This window comes from Dermacentor albipictus, chromosome 5 (assembly GCF_038994185.2).
Source record: "Dermacentor albipictus isolate Rhodes 1998 colony chromosome 5, USDA_Dalb.pri_finalv2, whole genome shotgun sequence".
NCBI classification, from domain to species: domain Eukaryota; kingdom Metazoa; phylum Arthropoda; class Arachnida; order Ixodida; family Ixodidae; genus Dermacentor; species Dermacentor albipictus.
Window position 1 is genome coordinate 135,444,307 of NC_091825.1, and position 20,510 is coordinate 135,464,816.

At 43.5% G+C, this 20,510-nt stretch overlaps 1 protein-coding gene across 1 annotated transcript; it reads left to right on the forward strand.

The window, feature by feature from the left end:
* Positions 1 to 1,168: 1,168 nt before the first annotated feature.
* Positions 1,169 to 19,709, forward strand: LOC135909236 (serine/threonine-protein kinase pelle-like). Its single transcript, XM_065441095.1, has 15 exons — positions 1,169 to 1,530; positions 2,131 to 2,316; positions 4,002 to 4,126; positions 4,985 to 5,109; positions 5,343 to 5,575; positions 6,434 to 6,597; positions 7,409 to 7,482; positions 7,811 to 7,925; positions 9,631 to 9,755; positions 10,628 to 10,817; positions 12,580 to 12,642; positions 15,737 to 15,892; positions 15,995 to 16,037; positions 17,184 to 17,346; positions 18,286 to 19,709. Exons 1-15 carry the CDS (start codon positions 1,383 to 1,385, stop codon positions 18,698 to 18,700), a joined length of 2,325 nt encoding a protein of 774 aa, XP_065297167.1. The 5' UTR covers positions 1,169 to 1,382; the 3' UTR covers positions 18,701 to 19,709.
* The last annotated feature ends 801 nt before the right edge of the window (positions 19,710 to 20,510 follow it).

Sequence of the window (20,510 nt, forward strand, 5' to 3'; positions counted from 1 at the left end):
GAAGAAGTCTATCATCGTTTTCTGTATGCCAATATATTGCTTTGTTGCATAGAATATTGCCACCAAAGGTTCCACTGCTGGTCCTCAACGGATGAGTTGACATAATCTCCACGTAACCTCCCTCTATGCCACTCAGCCAGTGCCGAAGTCACATGGGGGGCACCACTCTGATTTTCCATTTTCATCATTTCCTGTCTTGTATAAGCTCTGTGCTCACTGCAAATGACGAATGCATTATTACAGAAGCCTAGTCTTTCAATCTAGCTCAACACAATATTTTCCACCATATATTTCTGCAACTGAAAGTACAAAATGCCTACCAAAAACCTCAAAATGGTGGCCGAATCTTTGAAAGCGATCTGCGATGTTTGCAGAGTGCGCGTAGTGCCGGTAGCTTCGCATGCGCAATGCTTTCGATATTTGGTTCGCGTTATGCTCGAAGGTCAATTCGATCACTGCTGCTGCCGCAATTTCTAACTCCAGCATTTTGACAGCGAGTTTCCGCGGTCATCTAGCGAAATGTGCGCATGTTTGCCTGTGTGCACGTGACACCGTACTGTTAATGTCGTTAAAACACGTTCGCGGGCTAGTTGGTTTGAATTCATGATAGGATGTGTAAGCGTGACTGAACGATGACGTGGAAACCGACACACAGAGACGGCGCTGTCTCCGTGTCTTTTTCTTTCTACGTCCTCGTTCAGTCGCGCTGACGCAATGTCATTGCTAATTTAGTTAGTAAGCGAATGTTTACAAGTTTATACGCTATAGCTGTACTTCGTACAGCTATCTACCAATTTGCTATCGCAATCGGTGCTTCGCCTTTAGGGCGAAACTGCGACTTTTTCTGTATATTACGACCAGGCCTTTTGTTTTGAAGAGCTCTCATGAGCCCTTTACGCGAAGTTTGTTGTGCCACCGTAGTGCTCGAGACTGCAGCTGACACGCACAGCATGGCTGGCACGCGCATGGCAGCAGGCGATTCAAAACCAAAACATGACGTAATTTGCATCGAAATATATTAGCTTGTTGCGCAATATGGTCGTCTACTTTAAGTTGTTTATTTATTCTATGAAGTTGGAAATGTGCAATAAAGAAAATATTGCTGTTTTCGATTGCCTTTCTAGCATTTTTTGAAAAAGCGGTCGGCACGCAGCATTGCTCTGGCTACCTTGGCAGAAACTTTTCAACAGGGAAACTATGATGGAAAGTTATCTATGCCCCGAGGCGTTGCACTTCATTTCGCAACCAGCGTGCGTAAACAGGGAACCGTGACATTCATCGGCGCTGTAGTAGTATCATCAGCACCTTACTGCTTTATGGACCGAAACTAGGTGTACTTTTATACGGTGTTGCAACTGTCGTGAGCAGTCTGCTACACGGTGATGAGTTCCCATCGCTCGCTGAACTCCTCCAAGCGCGGAATGGCGTGTGCAAGCAGTCAACAGGTGAAATATATTTACGAGTTGCCATATGCTCAACGGAATAAGCTGTGTAGACTGTTGGACGCCGGCGGACGATGGAAAGAACTGGGTAAGCACTAATGCTTGTGTCAATTGAGCGCTGACATCCGCAGCATGTCGTATTGACACTCGCCTTGCTACCATCGCTAAGATACTAATACACTGTACCATCGATCGCTGCATGTGAAATCGCCTCCCTTGCAGTTTATTTTGCTCCATTAGGATCTTACTGGTTGCTGGTAGCCATATTCGAAAAAATTGTCATGCCAGAATTTTGGTTGCTTGGGAGTGTAACGTTAGTTTCGTGTTTCGGTTTCCTTGCTGTATTGTTGTTGGTGTCCGACGCTGCACAAGAAACTGTCAGCGCTTTGTCCTTTTATACAGCATATTATTTGGAAACATATCGCACACTTCCTTATTTTGCTTTGGTGCAAGTTTTGCTTTTGTCAGATGTATTGAAGCCACAGCGCGTGGGTACTGAATTAGCTGTCATCGCGTAGCATGCTGAAACTTTTGCTGCTGTAGTGATTAAAGCAACAACTCTTTTCTTTTTGCTTCCTTTAATACAGCATCGTTGCAACATCACAGTGGCTTAGAAACTATCGGTACAGGCACCGCGCGCATGTTACCCACCCCATATTGTTAACAGAACTGCTGCATCCGCTTGCAGGTTTCAACTTTATGCACATGGACCACGTTAGTATCAGCCTCATGGAACAAGCAATCCTGCGAAAAGAAAGCCCAACCGACGAACTGTTGCACAAGTGGGGTGAAAAGAATGGCACAGTGAATCAGTTGTTTGTTTATTTGTACAAAATGAAGCACATGCAGGCAATGCTCATCATCAAGGACTTTGGTGAGTTTGTGTTCCAACATGTCAATTTTCTGACAAAGTTTCAAATGTTAAATGTACATCATATTGCGAAAAATAAAAAGAGAGAAGGAAAGGGAAAGACTAGCTGGCCATTACCATCAACGACTACCTCAGCTGCACTTTTTTTGTGATAGGGCACACATTCCCACCACACTTGAGAGCCGAGCCAAAATGAATGCCGGAAGGTGAAACCAAAATGTTTTTTGCCTGAGCTCATTGGTTGGACATAGCACAATTGGTTTCCAGCAGAACATACTGACATGAACAGCATATGTGTCGTCATCCCTTCTGTCCGTGTCAGTAAATTCTACTGGAAACCAATTGTGCTATGTGAAACCAAAGTTCTGGCATTTAGACAATTGTTATTTGTTCATTAGGTGTGAAGATAAAGAAACAGGCTACCTGCTGCGGGAGCTCAATGGTTCTTAATTAGTAACCGCAGTAACATTTTGTTGGCTGTGGAATGCAAGAATGCTCTTACACTGTGTGTTGGGTGCACGTTGACGAACTCAGATTAATTAGCTGTAGCACATCCGGAGCCCTCTTGTTAGCAGAGTCCTTCATAATTGGAGTGTTTTTTTGTAATGTTGACCCCGCTATCAATCAATAAAAACAGCGTGAAGATAAAGTGTGCAGGAGAGCACTGAGACCAAGAGAAATTGGTGGTAGCAACAAACAGAGGAAGTCATTGGAAATTATGGCCACCTGTCATCTCTTTGCAGCAGGCTCAAAGAGAAAAGTAGTGAGGAGCAGGCTCACAACTCACACTAGAAAGTGCACAATTCAGGCAGAAGAGTATGGCAAGATGTTTAGAAAGGACAGAGATCAGAAGAAATGAAATTGTAGCATACCACCAAGCCCACACTAAAGCTATAGCAAAGGCTGTAACATGGGAGCAGAAATGAGAACAAAACAAAAAAAAATTTACCACACAGAATCAAAATATGAAGAGTAGACTCAACAACAGCATTCAGAAACACTCCCGAGGTCTAGTCGAACTCCATATGAATGGAAGGAGTGCAGAAATTTGAGCAACACAATCTGGAAGGCTAGTCAGCTGCTCTCATATGAGACATAAGGGATGCAATGAGCATGGTCAGGTTGGTCTGTGTAGCCACTAAGTTCCAAGAACTTATTGAAGTGGTAAACGGCAAAACAAGTTGACCACTGTCCCTGATGTGAAATCTGTATTCTCGACACCTTCGTCCCAGGGTTCATCTGGGAGAACAATATTTGGAACATCCGTACATTTTGGCACAAAGCGTAGTAACCTCAAAACTGGTGTTAGTCCTGGAATATTACCTTCAAAGTAGACCTCCTTCAAACGTCGACTTACTTTGCTTTCAAAATTGCAACATGTACTCTGATAACTAATTAGAGAATTCTATTTCATTAAAGAGCTAAAGTGAAATTATCCCATTATATGCGATGCTTCCTAGTGTGAATAATGTGCTGCTAGAGAACTCACCTCAATATCTCTTCTGCACCGAGTTCAACAATTACTGAAAGTCCTTGCTGAAACACCTCGCATGATACCATACTTAACTCATCATAATGACAAAAAAAGGTCTGTGAAGTCTAATGCTATAATTGTGCATGATTATGCATATTTGATAAAATTCTACTCATTTTAATTTGTTCGTGTGTGCTTCTTTTATCCTCTACAGTGAGCCCAAAGTATCGATACCTCCTGGACAGAGAAGAAACAACACAGTTGGATAGCGCACTTCTGAGCAGCAATATGTACCTTCACTCATCTCCAGTGCTCAAAGGCACCGCACCACCAGCGGATGTATGAAGACTTGATTCTTTTGCCGTGAGAGTGCTTTGCTATAAGCGTAAACTGCTTACAGCTGTCAGATCTTATCGGCTTATGTCTCACCTTGCAAATTCACTTGACATCATCAAAACCAGTTGGAATTCTGACCTCTGTACCTGCAAGAACAAGAATTCATCTTCATTATTAATTCTAGAAAAAAAGTTGGTTGAAAGATTTTTGGGTGTAACAGAATACATTAGGGCAAACACTTGTGTTATTTACACTGAACAGTAGCCAGGGTGTCTGATGCCATGGTTCTCTCCTCTGTTCATGGTTAGCACAAAAATATTTGGTTGGAGTGCAGTATGCTAACATCTGAAAACATTAACCTTGTCACTGCCATCGGTATCTTACTTACTCAGCATTTCTGTCATTTGTACAGTGTACAGTGTAATGTCTTTGACAGCACAGATTCATTCAGACAATGTTACTGTGACCCATCTGAACACTAAAAATGCTGTAAGCTTCACTTCATCACTGTGTTGTACAGAATATTATGCTTCATAGCATGACTGAACATGTAAGCGACCACCTTACTGCTTTTCAGCTAGGTGTAGCTGATTTTACTTCCAGCACAAAATTTACATTAGAACTTATGCTCATGAATTCTTGTAAGATGATTTTTCACTTCATTTTAGAGCATTTGCATAATCTTCAGTAGTGTCATCACAGCAGTAATGCCCCATAAGATCCACAACACAATTCTTTCTGCAAGTTGCAGTCAGTGCAACTGTGGATTATTGAAAGTCGTATAGTATGGACGTGAAACCTGTCACAACTGATGCTTTGATCGAATGTTACCTCTGTATCAATTACATGTCCTGGCTGAAGTCTGCAATGGGTGCTGCTGCTTATAGCAAGAACTTCTACCTTGATGACTGCCACATGAATATGGACAAAGGACATTCTCAAGCCAAAATGAACAGCTCCAAGGTCAAGATGGTGTATCCTGGATTGTGAGTACTATTCCTGATAATTCAATGCATAATTGATAGATGTGATGTATCAAGGCCTCCTGTAATAAGTGGCACTAGTTAAACTGTACTTGCAGCATTAAATCATGGCTGTAAACTAAAATTTTTACATGCAGAGTGAGTGAAAAACAGTCGTTCAGTAGCATTCACCACAGTTGTGAAGTGCAATTTGAAGTGTATGCGAATATGCCCTGATTACACTATTGCATTTCCAGGCCAGGGCAGGGCAGCAGAAGTCCCATGCAAGTACCCCAGAGCACATTGCCTTCAGTCACTAACAACTGCTATGCCAATGGAAATAACTTGTACCCTCAGCTTCCAAAATGCCAACCATGTGATGAACCTAAACCCAGCAGTCCCGAAGGAAAAGTACAGAATGTTGCCCCCGAAAGAGTTCAGAGTGTGGATGGAAGGTCCATTAGGCAAGGAGCAGCAAGCACTGCAAAGGGTAAGGGACGCTTCGAATAGCAGGATGCATAAGTTTGTGCTGTTATGGTAAACATGATCTAAAAAAAAAAAAAATAGTGCATGCTATACCTCACACCAATTTGTGCAGTGATGTTTAATTAGACATGAAAGCTTGCTGTAAAATTTTATTAATGGAAATAGTGTGGGTCACTGTTCATCTCTGGCAGGCTCTGTTTGCCTCAGGCGACATGAGCTGAGCTTCCAGTACTTCTTGCATTCGTCAAAAAGACAGTGCAAGCTCCACAGGTGATATGTCAGATATACCATATTAAAGAGAATGCAACTCCATATTAGTGTATACCTTTAAGCTTGGTTGCTTAAAGATACTCGAAAGATGCTTAAAGTTGCTGTAATGTAGCTCAAAGATGTTTCAAATGGACTTTTTATACTTTTATACATACGTCGCTTGTTTTCAACATATGCCACAAATCAGAAATGCGAGAGGTCCTGCACTGTTTTTTTTTTCTTTTAAATACCACGATTTGATTATGAGGCGCGCCGTAGTGGGGGCTCCAAAATAATTTGGACCTCCTGGGGCTCTTTAATGTGCACCTAAATCCAAGCACACGAGTGTTTTCGCATTTTGCCCCCATCGAAATGTGGCCGCCGTGGCCGGGATTCGATCCCATGACCTCGTGCTTAGCAGCCCAACACCATAGCCACTAAGCAACCTTGGCAGGTTACAGTCGTAGATGTCTGTTTCCCACAAATACATGCGTTTGTTTGCCGACTGTTGCTTAGAAGTAACCATGAAGTTGTAGTGCTGCTTCTTTGCTAATGCAGATATTGTTCATAGTGACACAATGTAGCATGCATAAAAAGTGCTGTCGCCTTTCAGAGCCAAGTGAAGGGCAGCCTCTTGTGAATACGATACCTTACGAGGAACTGAAGAAAGCCACGGAGGGCTTCAGTGACAACAAGATCCTTGGCAAGGGAGGCTTTGGAACAGTCTACAAGGGTTGTTGGAAGGACACAATAGTAGCTGTTAAAAGGCTACATGTGGTAATCCCTTTTCTGCATTTTGCAGGGAAGTTACGGTGATACTGAGTACACAAAAAAAAATGACATGTCTTGTAAGCCTGTGTTTGACAAACAGGAATCTTGTGGTAGCAGTGGGTGAACTAGTGCTAACAGCGCTTGTTTTGTCAGTGCCATAGTCCTTGATGGGGCCTTGCTTATACCAGCCCAGGCTGCAGTGCACAGTTCTCAGTTTGATAGTTTACTTCAGCCCTTCTTGGATGCGACAGTGGGTTCTGCAGACAGGATGGTTAATGGCAGTTAAGCTCATCTCATTCTTGTCAGTGAGTGAGTGAGTGAAACAACTCTATTTTGTCCACTATAGACATAAGCAAACGCCACGCCACCTGGCTAGGCCCACTCGGGGACCATCAGGTAAAAATTAAAAATTAAAATTAAAAAATTAAATTGGGTATGTTGTTGCCTGCAAGAATATGTGCAGTGTTTCCCCTGCTGAGGTTGCAGCTTTCCAAACAAGCAAGAAGTCCATGTATTACACCTAGCATTACGTCACACTACCTGCAAACAGCCTTGTGACCATGTATGTTAAAATGAAATATGATTGACCAAAGCCTGACGAGTCTTATGTGTATAACTGGCAAAATGTAAAACATCTGTCTGACATCACCATAACTTTTAAAACAATGCATTCAAAGCTAATGTTTATTAGTGATGATGTTAGTGACGATTGACACTACAACAATTGACAATGTTCAACATGTTGCATGAAGCTTGTTCAGTATTTCGTGCTTGCAATGTTTGCATGTGACAAAGCAATTTGACTTGTTTTACACAGAAAGAGAAGGACGGTGACATAAGACAGGAGCAAAGCTTCAAGCAGTCACTGACAGAGATGAAGGTGCTACAAAGGTATGTGCAGTAGTGAAACCAGGTCCACTGTTAGGGTTAACATGTAAGCACATGGGGCAGTTAAGCGTCCTCTGTGGCAACTACTGGAAAAGCAGCTAGTGCTGCAGCAGAGGCGTGGCAATTCCTGCTGGTTTCTTTCTTATAACCCTAGCTAGATCCAAGGCCTGCTTGTGTTTACCTTTACCTTTACATGTAGTCTACTTCATGTGGCTCCAGTTTATACAAGCTTTATAAAGATGAAAGGATCATAAGGAATTTATAAGGTGTATATAAAGATTCTACAAAGTCCTGATTGTTTATTCTACGCTGTGCAATGGCACTCGTGCAGTTGCCGCATCGACAACATTCTGCCTCTCTATGGTGTCTCTCTTGATGGACCAGAACCCTGCATTGTCTACCAGTATATGCAGAATGGTTCACTTGAAGACAGGCTTCGCTGCAAGGTTTGTGTGCCTCTATATGCTTTCTGAAACAGTTGTTACCCAAACATCAAGGAGTAGCACCACATTCACTGAATGAACTGTCATTGAAGTCTGGCAGGGAGTTTTGTGCACCTTGTAGGACATAATTGAGAAATAAAGCAGTATAACGGCTACTAACTGGTTTGCATTGGCAAGTATTTCAAACTTTTGAATCATACCACACCAACACACCTGTAATAGGATGTAGAAACAGTGTAGAGCAGATGCAGCTCATAAAATCTTTGTTTCCAGCGACAATCACTGCTGGTTCAGGTTGTAGTACACTAAAGTGAAATTTGTATCTACAGTTGCAAAATGAAATGTTACAGTAACAGTTCAAACATTGGCCGCTTTGGATAAGAAAACGTGCATAAGAATTGACAGAGAGGAAGATGAAAGGTGATGATGAAAGGGCAGAATAGTCGATGCCTATGAAACTTAATGTGAGCACACCAGTATATGGTAAAACAAGCACACAGAAACAGAGGATATGTTGTACACACTGCATTGTACATTGTAAAACAGGGTGCACTGTTTATTCACACATAAGGAACTTGAGCAACAAAAACAGTCATGCACAGGAGCTATATTTACTGCCCTTGTTGAGTGCCAGGCAGAGTCGCAAACCCCTGATAACACAAAAACCTCTTAAGTGATTGTACGGGGAATCCAGTTGAGAAATGCGGTCCTGAATGTGGCAAATCAGTTTTACAGAAGCCTGCAAGGTGGAGGAAGGTTTATGAAAGAGAAAATTGTCATTCACCCAACTGTAGCATGAAGCTACAAGGAGAGCCAATACAGCTTTCTCAGAAGAAGAAAAAAAAGCCTTGCGTTTGAAAAAAAAATATCTTTGCCTAGGAATCGAACCCAGGGCCAACACCTTTACGGAGCAGTACGAAGGAACCCATATGGATTTCCTTTCTAGCTCTGTGCTACAGTAGGGTGGATGACAATCTTCCTCTTTGTGAAATGGTGGGTTCAGGTGCATTGGCTGCATACAAAACAAAAAATAATTACAGGGCCTGAACCTAACTCAAAGGGCATTACAGGTAAAACAACCAATGATGCATTACAATGTGTATGTAGGAACAGACAATGTGGACTTATCAGTAACATACTCTAATCTGATGTGAATCGAATGGTTTTAATCCTAAGTTTCTTCCAAATTTGCATGTCACTTGATTTGCTGAATAAACAGCATATGTAACAGTAACCAACTTCTACCTATTGTATTAGTAAGTACAAATATGGCCCACTGATATCTTTACCATACAAACAACAGTGTGGTTCATATGCTGAATTATTAATAATTACAATATGTAATAACATTTAGTTTAGCATCTTAAATAGTGTTATGTCAGGAAAAGATGTGATGCAGAGCACAGTAAATGACGCTGTCTTACTGTCATGTAGCAAGGAAACACCCAGTATCAAAATTATTTATGTTATACAACTATTGCTAGCTGCACAAAGCAAAGGAAAATTCAGAATGCAGTACCGTGCTGTTTGTAATGCTTCCTTGCCTCTCTTTGTGAAACAACTTTCTTAGGTGACATTACTTCAAACCCAAAAGCTTTGTATTGCTGTCCTGATGCTCTTATTATGAGCCATAAAAAATATGAACTTTTCCACCCATATGTATTATGCTGTGTGCCTTATACCATTCTTTTCTTTATTTTTTGTTCAGCACAACACGCAAACCCTAAACTGGACACAGAGAGGAACAATTGCCAAGGGTGTTGCTCGTGGGCTGTATTTTCTTCATACTAGTCGTGTTGATGGCAAGCCACTTATTCATGGCGATATCAAGAGGTGTGTGGCATTAATGAGTATTTTTTTATTATTATCTGCCATGGTTGTTTAGTGGCTATGGTGTTGGGCTGTTAAGCACGAGGTCGTCGGATCGAATCCTGGCCACAGTGGCCACTTTTCGATAGGGGCGCAAAAGCACCCTTGTACTTAGATTTAGGTGCACAATAAAGAAACCCAGGTGGTCCAAATGTGCGGAGTGCCTCTACAGCGTGTCTCATAATCAGATCGTGATTTTGGCACATAAAACCCCATAATTGCATTTTTAATTTATTATTTTTATTGCTATTACTGTGGGAAGGTTGACTACGCTTCGTCCAGTTTGCTGCCCTGGACGTTGAATCACAGAAGCATGACAGACTATTGCAGCATGGTTTTCATTACACAACATCAAGTCTATAAATGGTGTGGTGTTCTTAAGTTAATTCAAATTTTACTCACATCAGAAATTTACAACGTATGACATGCGGAAGGAGGTTTCATACTTAATGATTGTACATTAAGGACCGCTTTTGTTTTCACGCCAAGAATTGCAGTAGTTTCCGGTTGATGTAGTTGTGCACGGAGCTGTCCTTACTTCAGTGGCCGGGCCTTTTATCTTTGCTAGAAATGGGTAGCTGATATCTGCAATCTGTCCTATATCATCTTTTTATATAAAGCTTTGAGCTAAATTTTTCTGATTAGTGTAAATGAATGAAGTTTGATATTACCCTTTCTTTTTATTTAGGCAGTTCACAGGCATTGAATTGCAAAGCGACAACTTTGCAACCCCTTCAGCAACGCGTTAATGCATGGGTTGAGACAAAAAAAAAAAAAAACAAAGAAAACCTCATTGCATTCATTATTCCCCTCTCCCCCCCCCCCTTTTCTTCAAGTGCAAACATTCTTCTGGACACCAACTTGGAGCCAAAAATAGGAGACTTTGGCTTGACTAGATATGGGCCTGAAGCGGACCAATCCATGGTAGTGGTATCCCATGTTCACGGCACAAGGTATTACCTCCCTCACGAGTACCTGAAGAGTAGGCAGCTTTCAACCAAGGTGGACATCTACAGCTATGGAATTGTAAGCAAACCGTTTGTCAAACAGTTACATGACTTAATCATTACATTTGAGCTGGGAATTGCTTGTCCGTTTCTCGGTATAACTCATAGTTTGTTAAAATGTTACGTACTACATTTCATTTTACACACAATGAGATTGTACAGCACAGTGGTGTGCTTAATCCAACTGCAGTGAATTGGTATTTTCATGTACTTGTGACAAATACATGTCTTAAGGGAATGGTGCAGGAGCATGTCTTAAGTTAGTGGTGACTCCATTGTTCAATACAAGTTGAAGTAGGGCACTCCACCAAGCTCTTAAAAGGAGCCAATTGCTAGTATGTGTGTGCTTTTATGCCTTTCAATGAGTACTCATATCTGCATTGGCAAGCAACGTAAGGTCTCACTCATTGTGTAAGGAATACCTGGAACACCTGCTATCTTTTTGGCTTCTCTTAGTCAAGTACAATAATGAGTGTTAACCCCTTTCAGCCTGCTAAGATTCGACTGGTGTTTTGCAAATTCAAGAAAGTTAGTGTCATTTCACTTCGTGAATGCGCATGATGCGCAAGCATATCGGTGCTATAGCACACATAACACTATCGGCTCTCGGTGTGCCTAGACACCTACGCTGTCCGCATCGCAGATACTAGTATCCAAGACAGGGCTCGCATAGCCGCACCATACGCAGCAGCCACCCAAGTAGAAGGCCCCGTTGGAAACATTCGCTTACTATCTAAATTACCTAGCATGGTGTCAACGCACACAGGCAAACATGAACACTTCACGCTCGATGACCACGGACACTCACTGTCGAAATGCTGGTGTGAAGAACCGCAGCAGCAGCAGTGAGCGAAGTGACCTTTGTGCTGTCTTAACGCTTCAACGCAAACTGAGCGGTCAGAACACAGTGCAAGCAAAGCTACGAGCTGTCGGCTCACCTAGACTGTGCCCTCAAAGCAGATCACTTTAAAGCCTACCCAACCGTGCCGTGGGACATTATGGTGGTATCGCTGGCAGGGTAGTACCATTCGGTACTGCATAGTGGCGCGGTGGTAGGGGGAGCGTTCTCACGTTCTACCCTGGTGATAGCTGGCACTTTGAGATGCCGTCGTCAAAATGCTGTACCTCTGATCGCAGCGTCTGCGATCAGAGGCGGTGGTAGGCACTGCACAGGGTTCCGAATACGTTGTTTGAGGAAGTGGCGCTCAAAGTACCGGTTGGCTTCTGCGTACGAGTAAGGCACAGTGGTAATTGGGAGCAGCCCCCTTAACAGAGTGCTGTATAGTGCCGCAAATAACCAACTCCCAATGCATGCTCAACATATTCTTGAATAGTAAGTGGGGTTGGTTCTTCATAAATCTTTTTCTTTGTCCATTAGTAGCGAACGTTTCAGCAGCGCAATTTCAGGCATATGCATGTCAGACTTTATGTTCAAAGTGTTAATTTAAAGAGTATAAAGGATGCTTAATGATTTTTATCCTCAAATTTGTGTGTTGTCATTGCCCATAGTGCTAATTAAATGTGCAAACAAACTGGAGCCAGCACGAAGAGCCAGGCACCTTCCTCATTCGCTTGCTTTGCGGCTTCAGACAAACACTGCCGATTTCACGAGCTGGCCAGTTACACTTGTGCATAAAAATGATGCTGCCTTTTTTTTAGTTTGTTTGGCCTCGTGTCTGTGTGGCAGATCGAAGGCAACATCAAATGTGTCTTGGAATTCATGGCATTAATCTTTTTTTAACCAGTACGTATAACTGACCTTTCTCTTTACTTTTTTGCAGGTTCTTCTAGAGCTTGCTACCAGTAAGCATGTCTATGACAGGCGACGCAAGACCCGAACGCTGGTAAGTTAATGTTTTTTTTTTCTTACCCTCAAATTCGTGCAGCATTGTGCCAGAAATATTAAGCAAACAGCCAATGGACAGTCTTCCGCCTGTTCAACTTTGCTCATAGCTAATGCTTCGGTCCTCATAATTTGCACAGAAGGCACAGTGGTTTCTCAGCTCCCAATTCAAGTTTTATGGCACTTTTTATGAGAAACAAGTTCTCATCGAAGCTTGGAAAAGAAAAGGAAAGACAAAGTTATACTGTTGTCTACAGACCCCCCTCTTCGGTATGCACAACCCACACATATAATATACCCCCCGCTCTACCCTGGGTGTATATTGATAAGCCGCAAAAGTTGAAGAGAATACGATGACGTCATCCAAGTAGCACAAACAGGTGGACCATTTCAAACCACGCAAGAGCATGTCCATCATCCATTCAAACGTCGCCGGGGCATTGCACAAGCCTAAAGGAATTACCTGGAACTGATATAGGCCGTCTGGTGTGACGAATGCAGTCTTTTCAAGGTACATTTCATCCACGGCAATTTACCAATATCCAGAGCGAAGGTCTATAGATAAAAAATAAGTGGCACCATGGAGACAATCCAAAGCATCGTCAATGTGGGGAGGTGGATATACATCTTTCTTGGTGATCGTGTTTAGATGACGATAATCAACGCAGAATCGCCAGCCGTTATCCTTCTTTTTGACTAGAACAACAGGGGACGCCCACGGGCTGGAGGAGTGTTCAATAATCCCTTTGGCAAGCATCTTGTCAACCTCGCTCTGGATAACGTGTCGCTCAGAAGGCGACACCCGGTATGGGCGTCGGCGAACAGGTGCAACAGATAAGAAGACGGCGCAACAGATAGAGCGGAAATGTGGCACTCGTGCGTCGGTGACAACGTGGCAAGAGACCTGCCTCGAGGAACTACTTGTGGGCACTGTCCGAAATTTAGGATGGGAAGACGTGTCTGATTTTCCGCAACAGAAACGATGTTGTGTGCGAAGGAGACATTGTGAGAAAGCAGGACTGAAGTCGCGGGAGTAAGGACATAGTCTCCGTCAGGTACAGGTGGGCAGGCTAAGACAGGGATGCAGGTTGCTGCAAGAGATGGCAGGCGTATAAAATCCGCGGAACAAAGCTGAGTTTGAGCTTGAGCAGGAAGGTCAACGGGGACAGGTAGTGGTAGGTCAAGTTGTACAACGCCGGCGGAACAGTCAATCAGAGCAGAATGGGCGGCCAGAAAGTCAAGTGTGAGGATCACATTGTGAGGGCAACGTTCGAGCACACAGGAAAAACGGACGTGTGGCGACCGGCGACACTGACACGAGCAGTACACATTCCAAGCACAACCGGAGTTCCACCGTCGGCGACCTGGAGCAGTCGAGTCGGAGCAGGAGTCAGTACTTTCTTCAAGCGCGTTTGAAGCTCCGCACTCATAATGGAAATTTGGGCTCCAGTGTCGATGAGTGCTGTAACGGGCAAACCATCCACATCCACGTCCAGAAGGTTCCGATTAGTAGGCAGGGTCAGCAGAGGAATTTCAGGCCGGTGTTCTAGAGCGTCACCTCCAAGAGCTGCCCCAGTTAGTTTCCCGTCGGAGCACGGCGACGGTAAGCTGGGGATGGAGAGCGACACAGCTGGGGCGAACGGTAGCGGCGACTATGGGGTGATGGTGATAGGCTGGTCGCGGTGGCTCAAGCGTTGTCAGGTGCGTCTTCAACCTCGGTGGAGAGGGATGGCGGGCGGGGATTCAGTGGGGAGTGACGGTAGGTGGGAAAGCTTGGTCGAGAGTGGGCTGGCCAGGAGCTTCGACAGTGGTGAGATATGTGGCCCACATGTCCACAGTAAAAGCAGATGGGTCTATCATCATGGGTGCGCCATTCGGCCGGGTTACTATAGCCCGGATATGGACCATATTGGCTCCGGTGAACAGGGGCAGAGGTAGCAGACGAAGCAAAGTCAGGACGGCTGGCGGAGCAGATGGACGGAAGACCTACATTGGCAAGTTCTTGGCGAATGACCGACTGAATGAGTGACACAAGCGGCCTGGAATCGTCAAAGCACTGCGTCACAGGCGTGGCAGGAGACGCTGCTTCGATTTCTCACGGAACGATACGTACGACGTTCTTGGAGGAGGTGGGCTCACGCGGTGGACAAATGTCTTCGCACGTCGATGAAGCTGCGGTATTGGGTAGCCGCGTAAACTGTTGAACTATGGAGCGACTCTTCGCGTCTTCAAAGCGGCGACATTCGTTAATGATCTCATTGACCGTTGTTACGTTCTTGTAAACAAGCAGGTTAAACGCGTCATCCGCGATGCCTTTTAAGACGTGGCTGACCTTGTCTGCCTCTGCCATATTGTTATCTACTTTACGGCAAAGAGTGAGGACGTCCTGGATATACGCCACGTAAGATTCAGTGGACGTCTGTACACGGGTCCCAAGGTCCTTCTTCGCAGCACGTTGGCGGCCTACGGGCTTGCCAAACAAATCTCTGAGCTTCTGCTTGCACTGGTCCCAACTCATAATCTCTTCTTCATTTGTTTCGAACCAGACCCGTGCCGTTTTCTTGAGGTAGAACATTATATTGGCCACCATAAGCGTGTTGTCCCACCTGTTGTGTGCGCTGAGCCGTTCGTAATTCTGCAACCAGTCATCGACGTCAACATTGTCGATCCCGGAAAACATGCCAGGGTCGCGAGGATGGGCCAGGATGACCGTCGGTGGCGACGACGGGGCCGTGGTTGAACTCTCTCCTTCGCATGACATGGTGGCCAGGTTACGTCCGCTGCGGAGCTCCGTCTTGCGCAAGTGATTACCCCGCACCTCCACCAATGATGTTACAGGAAGGAAGAAGCGTGCGTCTATTTACAGATGGCTTTTAATGGCTGGGTTAACAAGCGTAGAGCAGCGATAAAAAAACTACCGTCTTCCTTGTCGTCTCTCAGGCCACCAAGTCCTCTTCTTCACACATTACCGACTGTGACAATATTAATCATAATTAAAGGAGAGCCTTTGCCTTGTTGCAGGCTGTCAGTTTCAATGCTCTTACTCAAATTTAAAGCACACTAGACTAATCTCCGATGTACTGCGCCATTTTCAGATTGAGACGGTACATGACTGTGCACAGAGCAATCAGCTGGACAGCCTTAGAGATACAAATGCTGGTGACGAAAACCAGGTCATATTCAGTCTGCTCATACATCTGGGCCAGAAGTGCTCGAGCTACGACAGGAAGGAGAGGCCGGAAATGGAGCAGGTGAACGTTTTGTTTTCATTTAGGGAAAATAGGAGAAGAAATATTCTTTTGGCATTGTTGACGTTGTGAATTTACCATAATGAAACGGTTTTGAATTTGCAGGTGCTTCAGCAGTTTAAGGAAAATCCCAATGAAGCAGTTCGAAGTAAGTGCAGCATGTGGAAAACTGCTCAAACCATTTGTGCATGTTGTGTCAGCAAAATCTTCTGCAGAATTTTTTGCTTTCCATGAGAAAGGCAGACTCCCTTTTTGTCACTTCTTAACCATAATTTTTTCTTTAGTGCATTTTTAATGCTTGTCACACCAGTGTTCTTTGTAGCATTACACTCACTAGATTGACTCATAATAACCACGAGCTATGACTAGCATGTCATGATTTCCACTCAACCATGTCTTTGTTTGAATATGTGTGCTGTGCAGCGAGTTTAGCTGTAACGTTTAGTTAAGATCTTTACTAAGTGCTGTACATGTTGCTCTCACCCAAAAATTTAAAAAGAAATTAATACTTGTAAAGCTACTGTGCTGCTACACGGAGAATTACTGTGATATCACGCATCTGTGGTTATTTTCAGAGATTGACTGTGATGACTGCTTTGCAAGGACTGTATCTTCTCATCTTCCTATTCTTCGGTTCTTCCTGTAATTTCAAGTTTCCAGGCACTTTCATATATGGGACATTGAGGGCTATAGTGCATTTCATTTATGCACTTTCTGATATGCAGTAAAACTTCATTATAACATAGTTGAAGAGGGAGCCAGAATTGATTTGCTATATCCATTATTGCATGTACTGTGCTATACTCTCTATGGGTATTTCAAGGGAAATTGCACTTATTTCGCTATATTCCATTTCGTTATAACAAGGTTTAACTGTATATCCAAACATCAGTAAATGTAACTGCTTTTCCACCTGACGTATTTGCATCTTTTGTGTAGTTTGCAGCAAGATAGATTGCAATACTGCTGTGTTGTACTGCGTAGCCATCATGAAGGTGGTGTCTAAAGTAACATAAGGCATCTCTCTCTCTCCTTCATGCACTTGCCTGTGCATACCATATGTGAACATGTTCACTTATGGTTGTGCATAAGCACACACATATGTTAACATGTTCTTTTGAAAAGTTGGTCATACGGACAAAGCTTTTATGAAGATGTTGAAGGCTGTTTATGAAGCTGCCAGTAGTTCATATTTGTCATGATCTCACTCGATAGCGTGCTGTAAATTGATGGAGCAATGGAATATTTTCAGCAGAAAGTGGTCACTTATGCAAAATTGTGCGTGTTACTGCAGGGCTGTCTCAGGGCACACTGATTCCTCCCAGCCAGCCTGGAAGCCCATCACCTTTCGACCTCCAGAGGTGGTATGACATTCGACAAGGCCAGGCCACAAAGCCCACTTACCTGACACCCAACACTCCCCTGTCCACCACACCCACCAACGCAGCTGCAGCGAGGCAAGTGCCTATGTCTTGTATGTGTTGCACGTCTTTTTGACTACGGGTGTGTGAATGGTGATTTTTGAGACCAAATCGAATACGAATCAAATAGTGCCAGAAGTGAATCAAACATCGCATACTTTTCAAATAGTTTTTGAACAATGAATAGCCGTTATCACAATTGATATAAAACAATGTCCGCATTCCACTATTCTTAAAGTTAGCAAGCTTCTTTCATTCATAGTACGTTATCAAGCATTGTTTAGTAAAAGCACAAATGCGGCATTAGGAACAAACAAGTTTCTTTGCATGTACAGGGCTCTTCAGAGGGTGTGAATTATTGCTGTACAGCCTCTAAAGTATGGCTACGTAGCCTGCTCCACTATGCAAGCTCTCATGTTTTATGTCTGTACTATATATGGCCACGGGGGGTGAAAATTGACCATGCTTTTGCTTCAGTTTTATGTTTATCTGGGTGCAGGTGACATTTAGAAATATTTGAAAAGTATTTTAAAAATATTTGCATTTACAAATAGGACACTATTCGATTCATTATTATAAAGTTTCAAATATTTGCGCACCCCTACTTTTTACCCTTGTTTAAAATAAAAAAAAGTTATGCTGGCCTAAGCCACTGAAGAAGCACAGGCTGTCACATTCGTTTAACTGTGCAGTGATGAGTAATCGCGTCGTCTTTACAGACTACAAAAATAATCTTTTAACCTTTTACACCTCAAGGATGTGAGGGATGCTGCAGTGAAGAGTTGCATATAATTTTGACCATCATAATACATGCCTCCTATAGTCAAGTATTTGCATTGGGGTGTCAACATGATCAATCAGATCTAAACACAGAATGCTTTGTGGAAGCAACTTGGCCGATTTTCTATGTTCGCCACAATAGTCTGGCCTGGCACTTGTAAATCTGCATTGTCTTTAAGCATATGCTGTTTGCAGCCCCAAGTTGTCACCCACGTTCCCACCTCATGCTCTACTGCCTTCAACGTCTCCTCCTGCTACTGTGGAAAAGGAAATTGTCCCAGAAGTCTGTCTACCAGCAATGTTAGAGCAGCCCCTGTCATCACCAGACAACCAGCTACCCATGGTTTCTATACTTGGTGTGACTCAGAGCCCAGCACAGCACTCCGGCGATGCCAGCGTTGGAGCTGGCAATGCAGTTGCCGCCTCCACAGCAGCACCACTGCATGAAGCAGTAGTTGTGACCCCGGACTTGCGTGGCGGAGAGCTAAAAATGCCCAACCTTGACGAGCTGGACTTGAGTAGCATGAGTCTTTTAGATGATGACGAGGACTACAATAGCCAGGATACCGGTCTTGAGAGCAAGAGTGAGGCAGTTTCAAGCGAAGCATGATGTGCGTTTTTATGGTGACGATAATTGAGCATCAAGTCACAGTGTGAATGTCGCACCTTTTACTAGAGCTACCACACCTGTCATCAGCCATGTACAGTTTGCTCTGTGCATAGGAAAATTTTAAGTGTGGAATATTGTGCACCAAAGGCAGACAGTCAGCCTTTTGCATGGGTGCAAAGAATGAATGCAAGAAGCTTCTGCACAATGCTCACAGTGTCCTCACATGGGGAACAGAACTGGCTGGCGGAGGGCATGTACACATGGTTGGACCAACCTTGTGTTGTTTTCTGGAATTCTCATGTGGCAACTATCACTATCTCGAATGTCAGATTATTATACCTCTCTGGACATTAGAAGTTCAAAAGGAACATCTGTTCACGCAGTACAATTGCAATGAATCCATGCAACATTGTTTTCCATAAAAATGATGGGGGCATAATTTGCCATGAAAGATGCTCGAAACGAACATGAAGCCAGCTTTGAAATCTCTTCATCTATGATAGCACTGAATCTCTGGTATATTTAACAGCGGTTTGTCTGCGATTTGTTCAGCCTATCGTAGAATTCATTTTAAAGGGAGTCATGCAATCAGTAAAAGCACAATATTTCAGTGCCTTTTAGCTGCTGTGACAAGTTTGCTAATGAAAAAAAAAAAAGTTATGTGACACATTTTTTCTTTTTTTGTAGGCTTGTGCAACGTATTAGGTAGTCCTTCCTTTCTTAGCTTTTGCTGTGTAGTCATGTTCAGCGACAGCAATATCTTGTACAGAACATAAGTGTATAAAGTTTTGGTAGTTAGTTCTATGGGAACAAAAACAAAAAAAAAGCAAAGTGCAGAAAAGTCATCTTTCCATTCACTGAAAACCCCGAGAAGAAGGTACCAATGTCACAGTTACATGTTTCAGAGTATTTTATTCACATGTTTGAATGAAAAGCTGACTTGCTGCATTTATTTTTGTAATGTTTTTAGTGCCATAATCAAAATAAAGGCGCAAGCAAAAGATCTGCATCCATTGTTTTCATTCTACGAAGACGGACATCTATGAAAACAGTTTTTCTCTTTTAATGCAGCACCTCATACTTAACCTGAACGCATTAGAAGCACCTTTTCGTTTCTCTGGCAGAACGTTCAGGATAGGTTTGATGACAGCTGTACTTATGTATATATTATATGTACACTTGAGGTAGAAATAAAAATTATTGTTATTCAGATTAACATTCTCATTAGTAATAGAATAACTTTTGTAATCTGCTATGCAGCTTGGTATATTATAGAGAAAATGAGTTCTAAACCAGCAAGCTGTAGGAAGCTTTGTGAAAATTTAGCTTGAAAATATTACGCAAGGGAAGCAGTGGCGTAGCTACAGGGGGGGGCCAGGGGGCCATGGGCCCCGGGTGCTGCAAGGGGCCAGTGGGGGGGGTGTCAATACGTCTGAAGACACCCCTCTTTCCGCCGGCTTGACTGGGCGCAAATGGCAAAGAATGCTCCGGTATCCAGTAGCCTGAGCTCATGTACCCGATGCGTTGCGCCACAGAATTGTCGGTTGCAGCTCTATCAACACCCCACGAAATAATTGTGCGAATGTTCAGGCTAAAAAATTTACTTCGAAAAATGGTCGCTGAACTACTCGCCTTAGCGGAATGTTTCATGTGGGGTGCGCTCATGCCGTGCGTTCATGCTGGGAGCAGGCGTCGCTAAACATACAGTCAGGCGTTATAAGGCGCTGAGGCTCTTGGGTCCCTCTTCCGTTCTGAATGCGCAGCGAAGACGAACAAAGACAGCAGCGAGAGGGCGTTCAACGAGCGCGCC

Excerpts from the sequence above, each read along its gene's own strand:
- LOC135909236 (XM_065441095.1), top strand. The coding sequence starts at position 1,383 with ATGAGTTCCCATCGCTCGCTGAACTCCTCCAAGCGCGGAATGGCGTGT. Across the intron at positions 7,483-7,810 it reads GAGATGAAGGTGCTACAAAG|TTGCCGCATCGACAACATTC; the intron begins GTATGTGCAGTA and ends GCACTCGTGCAG. Across the intron at positions 17,347-18,285 it reads ACCAACGCAGCTGCAGCGAG|CCCCAAGTTGTCACCCACGT; the intron begins GCAAGTGCCTAT and ends TGCTGTTTGCAG.